The following is a 13702-nucleotide window of genomic DNA, read 5'->3' as shown; positions in this document are numbered from 1 at the left end:
CTACGTAAATACTTACGTAGCCTATCACGGCAAAGAGCAGGGGCGCAAATGGTGTAGCGGCTGCCATTTGTGTCCCTGCTCTTTGCCGTGATAGGCTACGTAAATACTTACGTAGCCTATCACGGCTGCCTGCAAGCACGCAAATGGAGGCCGCTACGACAGCCACCATTTGCGGCCGCAGCAGCCTGGCAGCAGCCGGCCGGGAGACCAGCTGGAGCCGCCGCCGCCAGAGCCGCTGCCACAGAAGCTGCCACTGCCGCATCTGCCCCAGGTAAGCTCTGTCCCGGGGGGATTCCGCGGGGTGGCGGGGGGCAGGAGGCAGTTCCGCCACAGATTCCAGGGGGCCAGATTCTTTAGAATTCTTTAGAACCCAGCCTCACTGGAGTCCGTGCCGGAATTCTCTGACATCCCTACATTTGAGGGAAGACCTTTCCGTGGCTGGAGACAGACGAAAGTAGTTTGAGGGAGGCTTTATTTCTGATGGCATACTGCTGGCGTACTTTTGTCCCACTGCTGGCTCCATGGGTTTTGCAGATTTTTGAAACAATACGAACGTCTGCAATCCCTTTTATACCAGAGGCAATTGTGGAATGAGTGCAAATACAACACTCTTTCAAATTAGTTTGTGAAAAAAAAATTATGGCCTGCCTCCAGCCTAACTTCCTTAGAAGAAAACTACAAACACATTTAAATCTTTACAGGCGCAATCCTATACATGTTTAGACAGAAAAAAAAGCCGTACAACTCCCAGCATGCCCCAGCTATCATGACTTGTTAGGGCACACTAGGAGTTGTAAGACTTTTTCTGTCTAAACTTGCATAGGATTGTGCCCTAAATACCTCAGTGCCCAAACCATTTAGCTATTGTGCCAGCAGTTACATGAGGTGATTGGTTCAGTGCTTGAATTATGGGAGAAAAGGTAGGAGGGCCCTTAATGAAATCCCGAAGCTCCTTCTTATTTTAGCCAAAACATGCTGACCTGTAGCCTTCTAAAAAAGTAGCTAAGGGATCTACCATTGCAACAGGTAAGGGAAATATGCTGTGTCTAGTTCTACTTTAATTATAGCAACAGATTGATTGGTTAAAAAAGCAGAACTAAACTTTACAAGCAAATACGTATATTTAATCCCCCCCTCCCTTTTTAGTGAAAAGCTGTCAGGAGGAGCCAATTTTTAGAGGATAATTGATGGGGGATCCTTAACTCTTCTGCCATCTGCAACTTTTCTGAAGGAACTTTTGTAAGGCAAGCTGCATTCCCCACCTATGGAGTTCCAGCTGCATGCTTATCTTGCAGACTTATGTCTGGAAATCCATGGGGTGGGCGCAGGGCAGCAGGGGGGAAGTGGCTTGAAAAATTACAGTGGAAAAACTAGAGGCTTGAGATAGCGCTAAGCAGCAGCAGCACCCCCCAACTGCTTCTCTGCCAAAAATTACCCCTTCCAAAAACTGCTTTTCCTCCAAAAAAGCAGGCTTTGGGGTTTAAATACACATATTTGTGTATAACGTTTAGTTTGGCTGTCAGTAGCGTGGGCCAATGTTAGCATGGCAGCAACTGCCAGCTTCGTTACAGATGAAGTGTGTGTGTGTAGTTATTTGGAAGATTTAAAACTCACCCTCTGCTGCCATGACAATACTCAGGTTAGCTTAAAACAATTTAAAAATATACAAAAACATACAAAAACAAGTTATCAAAAACAATTAAAAACGTTTAAAAAAACAACCTAAAAACAGGAAATAATTTGCAGGTAGAAACATTTACAAGTAAAGAGATCAGTATTAAAACCATTCAGCCCACTGGGTTAAGTGCCTACTGGAATAAAAATGTCTTAACTGAAATGCAAAAAGCTAAGAGAGGGGGGACGAAATTGATCTTCTGTAGCGTGGAGTTCCATAGCTTAGGTGCAGCCACAGAGAAGTCCTCCTTGAGATTTGCCTCACCCTCTTTTTTTTTTTTTAAGCCTCTCCTCAACCAGGGGAGCCAGAAAGGGGCTGTCTTTATACAAGGCATTTATCGTGTGCTTGTGATTGGTCACTCACGGAAGTTTGCAAGTCATTTACATGATGCCATCAACCTCCAGGGCACATCCAGCAGTTCTTTATCTTTATGCAAAAAAACAAACAAACAAACAAACCTGGAGATAATCCACTATTTAAATGTAAATCTGCTTTAATGGCTGTATGTAAATGTGCAGTTGTGCTATAACCACAGCCTGGGAAGAAGAAGCCATTGGGCTAGCAGGAAATCACAATTGCCTTTTCCCTCCACCCCTTCCTCCAGCGTGTCTGCCTGTTGACCTGGGCTGGGAGGAGAGTTTTCTTGGCCAGGTTAAGAGAGGCTCAAAGCGAGTGTGGAGCTGGCCAGGGAGGAGGAAGAAGAAGACAACGACGATGGTGACCCCCAACGTAGACAGCTGACAGCAATGAAGCCACACACACCCCACACTGCTTTTCAGGGAGAGAGGGAGAGATACTTGAATGCTTCAGGAGACACACTGATTCACAGGTCGCTCTCTGCCCCGAGGTTGCAGAGAACTTGCTTGTGTAGACATGATCTTTATTTCACTTAGAATATGGAAACAGAAGCCCCGGTAAACTGCGAAATAAAAAGCCTTGTGTGATGAGGCTCAGAAGCCTTTGAGGACGCTCCTGCATCCAGCCCAGACTCTCTCATTGCAAAGGGGAAGGAGACAAGCTAGAACATGCTTAGAAGAAGGGCATATTACACTGAAGAACACAGAAGCAGACAGTGCTGGGAAAACTCCCTCCTTCTCTTCTTCTCCATTAAAAGGTAGAGGGAAAATATGCTTTGGGAATTTTCTACTGGAAGAAGGCATAGTTTAAAGAGGTAGGATACAGAGGGTTGGGGAAACAAATGGTCATGACATATGAGTGTGGTGAAAAGGGGGTTGGGGTGACTGTGTTAAAACTGAATGGCAGGCCTAATAATGGGATTCTTTGTGTATGACCTAATTTTGGGGCCACCACTCACTACTGAAGGTTCATACACCTGTTATCTCCTTTCAAACAGGTTTTTAACTGCATAGACAGGCTCAAAGCTACTAGTTCCTTCACAAAGATATCTTTTCCTACAATATATCAGTGAACAAAACTGTTCCACAGGTGACAAAACAGGAGCACACCATGAAAATAGGGGATGCAACTGGGCAAAAGAACGGAAAACTCCTATAGCACCAAAACACAGGCATAGTGAGTGATTGTGCTACCACGTTTGGCCTCTTTCCAGCTGTGACATTACACGTCTCTATATGTATAATCCGTAAGTATAGTAATGTGTTCCTGTTATGAGTCTATGGTTAAGGGAATATATTCTTGTTGTATCTCTGATTTATGGTGAGTATGTATGTCTATGGTGTGTGTGTGTGTGTGAGAGAGAGAGAGAGAGAGATGACTGGCAGGAAGAATGGTGGATTTGCATATGTGAGCTGATTGGCTGAAAGAGTGAAGGCATGAAGTGTGTGTGCTATATAAAACTGTATTCTGTGCTGAGATGGTGAAGTGAGAGAAATGGATAAGATCAGAGATAGTGATGAGATAGATTTGAGGGATGGGTCAGATCTGAGCTAGGATTTGTGAGAGGCAGGATTTTAGGATTGAGAACAGAGGGGGGGGGTCTGTGGTGATTTGGGAAGTGATTGTTTGAAAGGGTGATTTAGAGCATTTCAACACCAGCCTAAAATCCTGCATTTAAACAAGGCTTTCTGCTTCCGTTTTAAATGCAGGATCACGACAGACTCCATTTACACGTGCTTCCTTCCCACGTGCTTCCACCCCCTTTCACCCCTCCTTTTCCCCCTTATCTGAGTCTTCGATATGTTTCATTATGCAGCCACTAGGTGGCGCTGTGGTCTAGCTCCTGTTATTGCAGGTTTTTCTCTTTTCAGAGGGAACTCAAGAGGCATTCATAAGAACATAAGAACAGCCATGCTGGATCAGACCAAGGGTCCATCTAGTCCAGAATTCTGTTCACACAGTGGCCAACCAGCTGTCAACCAGGAACCCACAAGCACAGCATGAACACAACAGCAACCTTTCACCCATGTTCCCCAGCAAGTGGAGTGCATAGGCTCACTACCTCTGGCACTGAAGATACCACATAGCCATCAAGACTAGTAGCCACTGGTAGCCTTTTCCTCCAGGAATTTGTCCAAGCCCCTTTTAAAGCCATCCAAATTGGTGGCCATCACTACACCCTGTAGTAGTGAATCCCATAGTCTAACTATGTGCTGTGTGAAGAACTTCCTTTTATCTGTCCTGAATCTCCCACCAATCAGCTTCATGTCTCTGTATCCACATTCTCCAGAACCACACATAATTTTGTAGACCGCTATCAAGTCTCCCCTTACCCTCCTTTTTTCCAAGCTAAACAATCCCAGCTGTTGTCACCTTCTCTCATAGGGGAAATGCTTCAGCCCCTTGATCATTTTAGGGTGCAATCCTATGGAGATAGGCAGCTGCCTCCAAACTCAGAGGCGACCGCCTATCCAATGCAGGGCAGGAGAAGCACAGAGGGGATTGTTCCCTCCACGGTTCTCCTGCCCTGCATTTGTGGCTAGACAGCCAATTTCAGCTATCTAGCCATGGGAAGGAGGAGCAGGAGAGAAGGCTGCCAGACGACACATAGGATGTGTCGTACCAGCATTTCCGCCTTCCCTGCCACAGGATGCCCCATTCTGGCCACTCCATGCTCCTCTTGCGAGCGCAGGGCATGGGGCTGTTCCACGTTGCTTGCGAGCCAGCATGGAACCGGGGAAGCTTGGTTCTCCAAGAAGCAACCTCGAAGCGCAGGCTCTGAGGTTGGTTCCCGGAAAACCACATCTCCTATGGCCATCTAGCCGTTGACTAGTGGCCGTAGGATTGCTTCCTTAGTTGCCCTTTTCTGCACTTTTTCCAGATCTACAATATCTTTTTTTAGGTGTGGTGACCAGAACTGTACGCAGTATTCCAAGTGTGGTTGCACCATAGATTTGTATAGGGGCAGTATGATATTGGCAGTTTTATTCTCAATTCCTTTTCCAATTATGCCTAACTTGGCGTTTGCCTTTTTTACTGCAGCAGCACACTGGGCTGACATCTTCATTGAGCTATCCACCACAACGCCAAGATCTCTTTCCGGGTTGGTCACTGCTGTAATTTGATAGCTCATTATCGCCGATCTTTTAAAAAATGGAATAAAGGTCATTTAGTGCAGGAAACGCCCTGGAGGTTGATGACATCATCTAAAGGACCTCCAAACGTCCATGAGTAACCAATCTCAAAAGCAGGATAAAAGCTCCGTGTGAAAAAGCCCTCTGAGAGCAGTTCATGAGAGAGCCTATATTAATAGAACCATAAAGAGTTACCTGTTCATTATTTGACAACTTATTACTGTAATCAATAAAACTTTCCTTGTTTATAAATCCTATGCCTTCTGCTCTTGGCTACATGAGAGGGAGGTAATAAACGGTACAAGATTATAGAGAAATGTCTGTGTGTGTCCTCACAGCACGAGGATAGAATAAAGGCTGGGCCTGAGCCTTAAAGGTCCTGATGGCAGCGAAACCCAGCATGTGTGAGAGAAGGTGGTTCCTGCTGGCAGGGAGAAAGGCCTTAGAGAAAGAGAATTCTCACTGGGAACAGGCAGGAACGCCACACCAGGAAATAGTAAAAAATGTTACGATTTACTTTTCTTGGTTCAGTGACGCCAAATTTGTAGCATTTAAATGATCATGCAATTTCACATTTCATGGGAAATATACAAGAGGTTACCATAAACATAGGTTTCCCTAAATGAACAGAATCCTTAAAATTCCCCACCAAAACATATACATTCCTAATTTTACTGCAGACTAATAGTTAATAACAGCATACCTGTTTGTTGGCTTTCAACACTGCCCTGAGGGTTGCTATCTGCTCTCGTTTTGTACTCAGCAGGGACTTCAGTTTCAGTATTTCTTCCATTAAGGCCTCCTTATCCTTATCAATCATAGGTACAAGTTCACGGGCTGCCGCACGCTGCCGGGACAGCTGCAGTGACCGATCAACAGCCTTCTGCAAGTGCTTGATTTGGTCCCGTATTATGGCATTCAGGTTGTAAATATTCATTGGCTCTTTGCGAATGTCACTGGTGTCGGAAACTGGGGAGGAAGGAGGAGCTGTGATGACAGGAGAAATTGTGGGTGTCTTTGTTGGACTTTGCTCTTTGTTGGCTTCTGTGCTCTCTTTCGAAATCTGTTCAGTCGGTGTCCTAGCTTCTATTGGGGATGCCATTCCTCTCCTGGCCAGCCGTGGAGACAGAAGCCCTCTTGGATCATCAGGTCCCTTTAGGCTCCCACTTCTAGTAACTCTGCTTTGCCTGTAATAATCCAGCATAACCCTATTAGGAGTTTCATTGTTACACAGACACACATGGTGATAGAGCTGAGCAAGCTCCTCACTGAAAGTCACCAGCTCATCCTGGGCTGTGTTGAGAGTATTATGGTTCTCGTTTGCAACACCCGTGATCCTTTGCAACTCCTTTTCCATTTGCATCATTTTCTCATGGCTTTCCTTAGTCGTCTTTTCCAGGTTTGTCACCTGTTCATCATATATCTGGATCCTGCTCTCATACTTTGCCTTTTCTTCTGTGTAGTTTTCAACATATTTATTGTATTTCTCTTTTAAGGCCTTTATTTCAGCCTTGAGGTCAATTACCTCCGTAACGGCTACTTTGTATTTGCACTCTAGAATCTCTAAGCCATTGATGTCTACTTCGTAGTCATGGGTTTCTTCCCCAGAATCTCGGCCTTTCTCAAAATCTACCTCTTTCAGTTCTTTGTTGCTTTGCAGACCCCTCATAGCATTGACATGCTCAGTGAGCCTGTGGACCCGTTCATGTTGCTCAGTGAGTGCTCCCTTTGTGTGCTCCAGCTGTGTCTGTGACTCCTGAAGATTAGCCAGGAGAATAGCTTTCTCACGCTCTACCTGCAAAACCCATAAAAAAGATATTACTGTCTCAAAAAAGAACCAGGGGTTGAAAAATCTAGGTGCTCAGTAGCCATTGGTACTTAAAACACTGAGCCTGGCAACTGGCAACTGGGTTGTGCAGAAGTCAGGAAGCAGGTTCCTTCTCTGATCTGCCACCTAAGAAATCTCATGGTCTCCTAAGAATGCTCATAGTCATTTTGCAAAAATCATGTATTTTATTTATGGTTTTTGTATACTGCCCTTCATAAAAATATCCCAGGGCCGTTCACAATAAGAAATTAAACTTAAATACATTTTTAAAAACACCAAAGTACCTTCCAAATTTACAGCTTCAGAACCAAAGCAGAATGGATGAGTCATAACAGTGTGTAAAATATAGCTTCCTTTTCCATCAGACCTAAAAAACTCCATTTCATTGAAAATGCCTGGGAGAATAAAAATGTCTTAGCCTGTAGCTCTGCTTTATTATTGTTGTTGTTTCTGCTGTTTGGAAAGCATCTAATGCTGGACTAAGAGGTCTACAATTAAGCAACAGACCCCCCCCACCCATTACTAACAACTTTATTCTCGAAAACTGGAAAATTTTAGTTGATGTGTGCCCATCATTCTGAATGGTTTAGGCATATTTTAAATTAAGGATTTGAAAAAATACCATTAGCCTAGCATTGTGAAAATTAAAACATACACACACAAAAATGAGCCACATCAAGTGTGAAAAGTGCAACTTGTTTGATGAGAGGTAATAAAGCCAACTTAATTAGTTTGCTGGGTTGTGTCTGTTATCATTTCAAAACTGTAGACATACTTATAAAACATATATGGGAATGTTAGGTAGAGATATAATTAGGAGCAGCGTTCTGAGCAGTAGTCTTGTTAGGTTCTTCTACGTTTGTATTACTGTTGCCATGCTCAAACTACACAGAGATCCTGTTCTGACAAACCTACTATAAATCAGTACATTGAAACCATTAAAGTGAATATGTTTTTATGCAAAAATCATTTAAACTGTGAGCAAAAAGCAAACTGTATGTCAGCCCTATAGATATGATAGCACTCTTCAAGTACTTGAAAGGTTGTCACAGAGAGGAAGGCCAGGATCTCTTCTAGATCATCCCAGAGTGCAGGACACGGAATAATGGGCTCAAGTTACAGGAAGCCAGATTGAACATCAGGGAAAACTTCTGACTGAACTTCCGGTCGGAGCCATGTCATCTTGGAAGTGACCTGTGGACCTCTGCAGGTTGCTTATCTCAAACAGCTATTAAAATGTTGAGAAACCTTTTAAAATTCCCCTGGAATTAAAAGGGGAATCTTACAGTACCATCCAGTTGAAATCTTGGAAGAACAGCTGCTGCTGCAGTGCAGCAGAAGGGCTGCAATCTAAGGTCAGTGGCCGGAGTATCATCTGCTGAATGCTGTCTGAAACTCCTAGCAATTAGGAGACTACAGGACTGACAAGTTCCAAAAGATATTTGTGAACTTAAACTACCAGCAATATCTGGGGTAAAAGGTAAAAGGTAAAGGTGTCCCCAACGAGTCGTGTCCGACTCTAGGGTGCGGTGCTCATCCCCGTTTCTAAGCCGAAGAGCCAGCGCTGTCCGAAGACGCTTCCGTGTTCATGTGGCCGGCATGACTGAACACCGAGGTGCACGGAACGCTGTTACCTTTCCCGCCGAGGCGGTACCTATTTATCTACTTGCAATTTCTTGCTTTCGAACTGCTAGGTTGGCAGAAGCTGGGACTGAAGATGAGAGCTCACTCCGTCACGCAGCACTTGGGTCTCGAACTGCTGTCCTGCCGACCTTCCAGTCTGCAGTTCAGCGTCTTAACCACTAAGCCACCGCGGCACTTAAATCTAATTAAATGTTTGTCTTTTCTGTTTCTGCAACTATACTTGCTTGTTGGGCTTTTGGAAGTGGAGGATGGCAGTATCAAAGGGAAAAACAAAAAGTCTGGGAACTGGGTGCCACCTACCCCCCCAACTGCTCCCCCAGCAAAGGTTTTTAGAAAGGCCGGAGGTGAAGAGGAGTTGCTCACTTTGATAAAAACTATGTCTTCTCAGCTATCAGTGCAGTCAAAGAAGCTTGTAACAATCCAGGACTCGATCACTGCCCTTCAAGGGGCTGTGGATTTAATTAATATCTCTCTTCAAAAGATGGAAACGAAGGTTAATGAGCTCAAAGATCAAGTTATTGCACATGAATCTGCTATGCAAGCTTTGCACAATACTTTGTGTGCTTGAATTTCCCAATTGGAGGCTTTTAGATGCAGAGCGAGCCTTCGTATTCTGGGTATTAAAGACTTGGCTGCTGATGTATGTCTGAATTTGTGGATAAACTTTTGCATGAGTTATTGGTTTTGCCATCTGATTTTTACTGGATATTGAACATGCATATTGTGGTCCTGGCTCAATACGTGGCACTAAAGGGACTTCTGGGACTGTTGTTGTGTAGTTTTCACAAGTTTCTACAAAAAATTATCTTCTGCGTCTGGCAAGAGAACGAGGTGAGCTACGGTGGGGACCAGCAAATGACAAGATTATGCTCTTTCCCGATTATACTAAAGAAACTGCTGACAGAAGAAGGCAATTCACCAAAGCGAGAAGTTTGGTAAAGCAAAATAACCTGAAATATCATATTAAATATCCTGCTACATTTTGCATCCTTTTTGAAGGCCAAATGAAAAAGTTTTTAAATCCTGACACAGATGAATCATTTCTCATTGGTATTAACATTAAAACAAGGGAGCCAACTTTCCCAGCCTCCTGAGTTGGAATTTAGCCATTTTTACTGTTCCTCTGAAGTCTTGTTTGGGGTTTAGCTGATAGGATGTCTGGGAAGTTTGCCAGATTAAATGTTTGCATATATTTGTTTTCTTTCTCCTTTGTGTGTTATATTGTATGGGTGTATGTGAATGTACACATTTAAATACATTTTTAGATATGATATTACTTAAATAAGTAAATGGTTTGTTTTTATTTTTTATTTTTTATCCTTCTCTTAAATTTCTTCTTTTTCTTCTCCTTTCCCCTCCTTTTAAATTATCATTAATGTTAGTATTACTATCATTATTATGGGATTATGATTATGATTATTTCTTGCTGGTTAAACTTTTAATTTTTACTAATATGTGTCAGTGGAATGGTAATATATGGTTAATGGAAATGGACTGTTTGCGCCCGTTTATTTGCTATAAGACTGAGGTTATAACATTGAAAGACAAGGCTCACAGTTTATGGAGCAGTGGATTGAAGATTTGATAATATTTGCAATGTTTGGAAGAGTGCTGTACAGGTATAATTTGCAATTGGACTTATATTTGGATATTTGGTTTGCTTTCACTGCAGCTTAGATATACTCCTTTCTTTCTTTCTTTCTTTCTTTCTTTCTTTCTTTCTTTCTTTCTCTCTCTCTCTCTCTCTTCTTCTTCTTCTTCTTCTTCTTCTTCTCCTTTCCTCCTTTTTTCTTTTTCTTCCCCAGAATACTGTAATGTTGGAAACTGTAGATTTTGACTATGTTGTTGGTATTAAGTTATATATATACTTATAAAAAATAAAATAAATATAGATTCAAAAAAAGAAAAAAGAAAAACTTCCTGACTGTTAGAGCAATATGACAATGAATGTCAGCCTTGCAGCTCCGCGCGGTAATGTCAGTCTCCGCGGGGCGCTATCTCAAACAGCTTTCTAAAAGGTTGAAAAACCTTTTTATCTCTGCCCTGGAATGAAAAGGGGAGGCAGGAGCAGCTCCGGATGAAGTTTTGGAAGAACAGCTCTCTCGGCGTGGTAGCAGGGGGGCTGAACTCCAGGGCTAGTCTGCCAGAGCTTAATCATCACTCAAAGTTGTTTGAACCTCCTAATTAATTAGGAGAAATTAGGGCTGATGTGCTCTATTGTAGTTTATGGATTAAGAAACGCCAACAACATTTGAGGAATGGATTAAGAAATATCAATAATATTTGAGGACTTGCAAGATCTGTTTGAAGAGAAGGATGACTACACCAAGGCGAAAAAAAGGATCTCTGCCTACCCCCACCCACACCTCCCTTGGCAAAGGCTCTGAGAAGCGAAAATACAGAGTTACTTGCTCTGATAAAAACTTTGTCCTTGCAATTTGTGGAACAGGCTAACAGGCTGGATACCATCCAAAATTCCATCACTGCCCTGCAAGGGGCTGTGGATTTAATTAACACTTCGTGGCAAAAAATGGAGGCGAAGGTTAATGAGCTGCAAGATCAGATGGCAGGGAATGAAACTACATTACAAGCTTTTTTCAACAATTTTTCTGTCAGAATTTCTCAACTGGAGGCTTTAGTGCACAAAGCAAATGTACGTATCATTGGTATTAAATATTTACCTACTGATGTAAATATGTCTACTTTTGTAGATAAGTTCCTGCATGAGATACTCCCTGTGCCATCTGATTATTCATTTGATATTGAGCAGGCATTCCATGTGTCAAATGCCAAAGGGACTGGTTAGACGATTATAGTCCAATTTGCAAGAATCTCCACAAAAAATTATATCCTGCATTTGGCAAGAGAGGCTGGAAACCATTTTTGGAAACAAAATAAAGTTACGCTATTTCCGGATTACATCAGAGAAGTTGCTGATAAAAGAAGGCAATTTACCAAGGTGAAAAATATGGCAAAACAACTGAACTTACAATATCACCTAAAGTATCCTGCTACATTTTGCATTTTTTCTGAAGGCCAGATGAAGAAGTTCCTAAATCATGAAATGGCGGAGGCATAGCTAAATGGAAAATCGCATGAGATTTCTGTTCCAGCACCATGAATCTACAAACATGTTTTGCTAACTGGCTATGTTTAGTCTGGAAGACCCAGGCTAGGTCAGAGATGGTTTTTTCTCTCTTTTTCTCTTTTCTTTAAATCTTGTCTTTTTAAAATGGATATGATATACTGTACTTAAATTTACTGTCTGAAGGTGTATAGAAATGTGTACACTTATTTATATATCTAGTACAAAATATATTAGTTATTGTTGTGAGGTTGATTTTAAGCTTTATTATTATATAACATTATAAAACTTAGTGATTTGTTGTTGTTGTTATTATTATTATGTATCCTTTTAAATCTCCTTCCTTTTTATCATTATTACTATGTAAGCTTAGTAAGATCTTTGGGCTGGTTAAATTGTTAAGCTTTATTATTATATGTTAACTGAAGGGCAATATATGGTTACTGGAAATGAATTGTAGGCCTGTTTCCTTGCTATAAGACTGATGATATGATATTGAAATGTTAGGTTGATTATTTATGCTGTATTGAATTGTAATATTGCCAGTGTTATAGCTATAATTTTTAAGCAGAATGGGATTTGAAGTTTCTGTGTAATGGAGTTTAAATTTAATTATTTTATATAATTTTTTATATTTTTTATGTCCCCCCCCTTCTCTTGCTTCTGTTTTCTTTTTCTTTTCTGTTATTGCTGTGTCCTCCTAAAAATACTGTATTGTTGGGAAATTGTAGTTATTGATTGATTAGGTTGTTGGTATTGTTTATTTCATTTATAAAGTTAAAAAATAGAATATAAAGTTTTTTGTTTTTTTTTAAAGGAAGAAGGAAAAACCTCCTGACTGTTGGAGCAATACAACAATGGAACCAATTACCTAGGGAGGTAGTGGGCTCTCCCACACGGGAGGCGTTCAAGATGAGGCTGGACAGCCATCTGTCAGGGATGCTCTGACTTGGATTCCTGCAATGAGCAGGGGGTTGGACTTGATGGCCTTGTAGGCCCCTTCCAACCCTACTATTCTATGATTCTATGATATATGTAGCTGCAACACTGAACAAAGTAGTTTATACTGCCATAGCTATGGCAAGATTATAGGTCAGCAAGAAGTGAGGTGGAGGGGCAGGAATGCTGAGAAGGAGTGAGGGAGGCTGCCTGAGAGTCAGGATGGCTAAAGGAAGTGAAAAATAGTATGTAGAGGCAACACATCAGGAAAGAGTGGATGGCAGAGCCATGGGGAAGTTGAAAAAAGGGGAGGACAAGGAGAAAGTAGGACATATGGCACTGGGGGACAGGAGAGGGTGATGGCACGAAGGCATGTCAAGGAGGCACAGATTTCCCAGAACAGCACAGAACACAAAATTCTGCCTTTTTTCTGTCATGCAGCACCATGATGGGAAAATTCACCCTCCTGTGCTTTTCTCAGAATTGCAATGGTCCTCTCAGGTGAGGATCTAGGAGGGAGCAGCATGGTCAAAAGCCAGTAAATTTCACAAATGTATTTGAACTTGCCAGCCAATAGTAAGAGTGGGAGAAGAGGCATTTCAGACAGGCCACCTTAGAGAAGCACATGAAATTGGGAACACAGGCAGCACTGGATCACACTACTTCATTACTCTCTCACTGTGGCTGTGGCAACTTTGCCTTTGGATCGTGTGAACAGGTGCTTCTCCACAAGCTCAGTTGGAGGCAAAGCAAAGAAAAGCAGCCAAGGACTTAATTCCTTCAGAGTGATACCCCTATAAGTATAGGCTGCAATGGGCTGCAATGACAGTCTTAGGCCTCTAGAACTATATTACAACACTGTGGGTATGTTTTACCATTGGAACATGGTTCTGCTTTGTTTACTAACTCAGCATATAAAGTGTGGCTCTGTCTGCCCATGTAAAGGCAGAGGAGGCTAAAATTAAAAGCCCAATTATCATCTTTTAAAGGAGCTGGTTACCCAAAGATCTGTAGACAGCTCTGAATACTGCTGAGTATGT

At 42.2% G+C, this 13702-nt stretch overlaps 1 protein-coding gene across 7 annotated transcripts in view; it reads right to left on the bottom strand.

Annotated features, from left to right (window-relative positions):
* BICD1 (BICD cargo adaptor 1) overlaps positions 1–13702 on the bottom strand; it is a 214922-nt gene that overhangs the window by 55275 nt on the left and 145945 nt on the right. For all 7 annotated transcript variants that reach the window (XM_084809441.1, XM_084809446.1, XM_084809447.1 and 4 more), the window contains exon 6: positions 5870–6961. In XM_084809441.1, coding sequence (XP_084665567.1) covers positions 5870–6961 — 1092 coding nt within the window. The remainder of the gene's footprint in view (positions 1–5869; positions 6962–13702) is intronic.

This window comes from Heloderma suspectum, chromosome 7 (assembly GCF_057233095.1).
Source record: "Heloderma suspectum isolate Gila_16-S chromosome 7, 16-S_ref, whole genome shotgun sequence".
Classification (NCBI taxonomy): domain Eukaryota; kingdom Metazoa; phylum Chordata; class Lepidosauria; order Squamata; family Helodermatidae; genus Heloderma; species Heloderma suspectum.
This window is presented reverse-complemented; position numbering and strand designations above follow the sequence as displayed.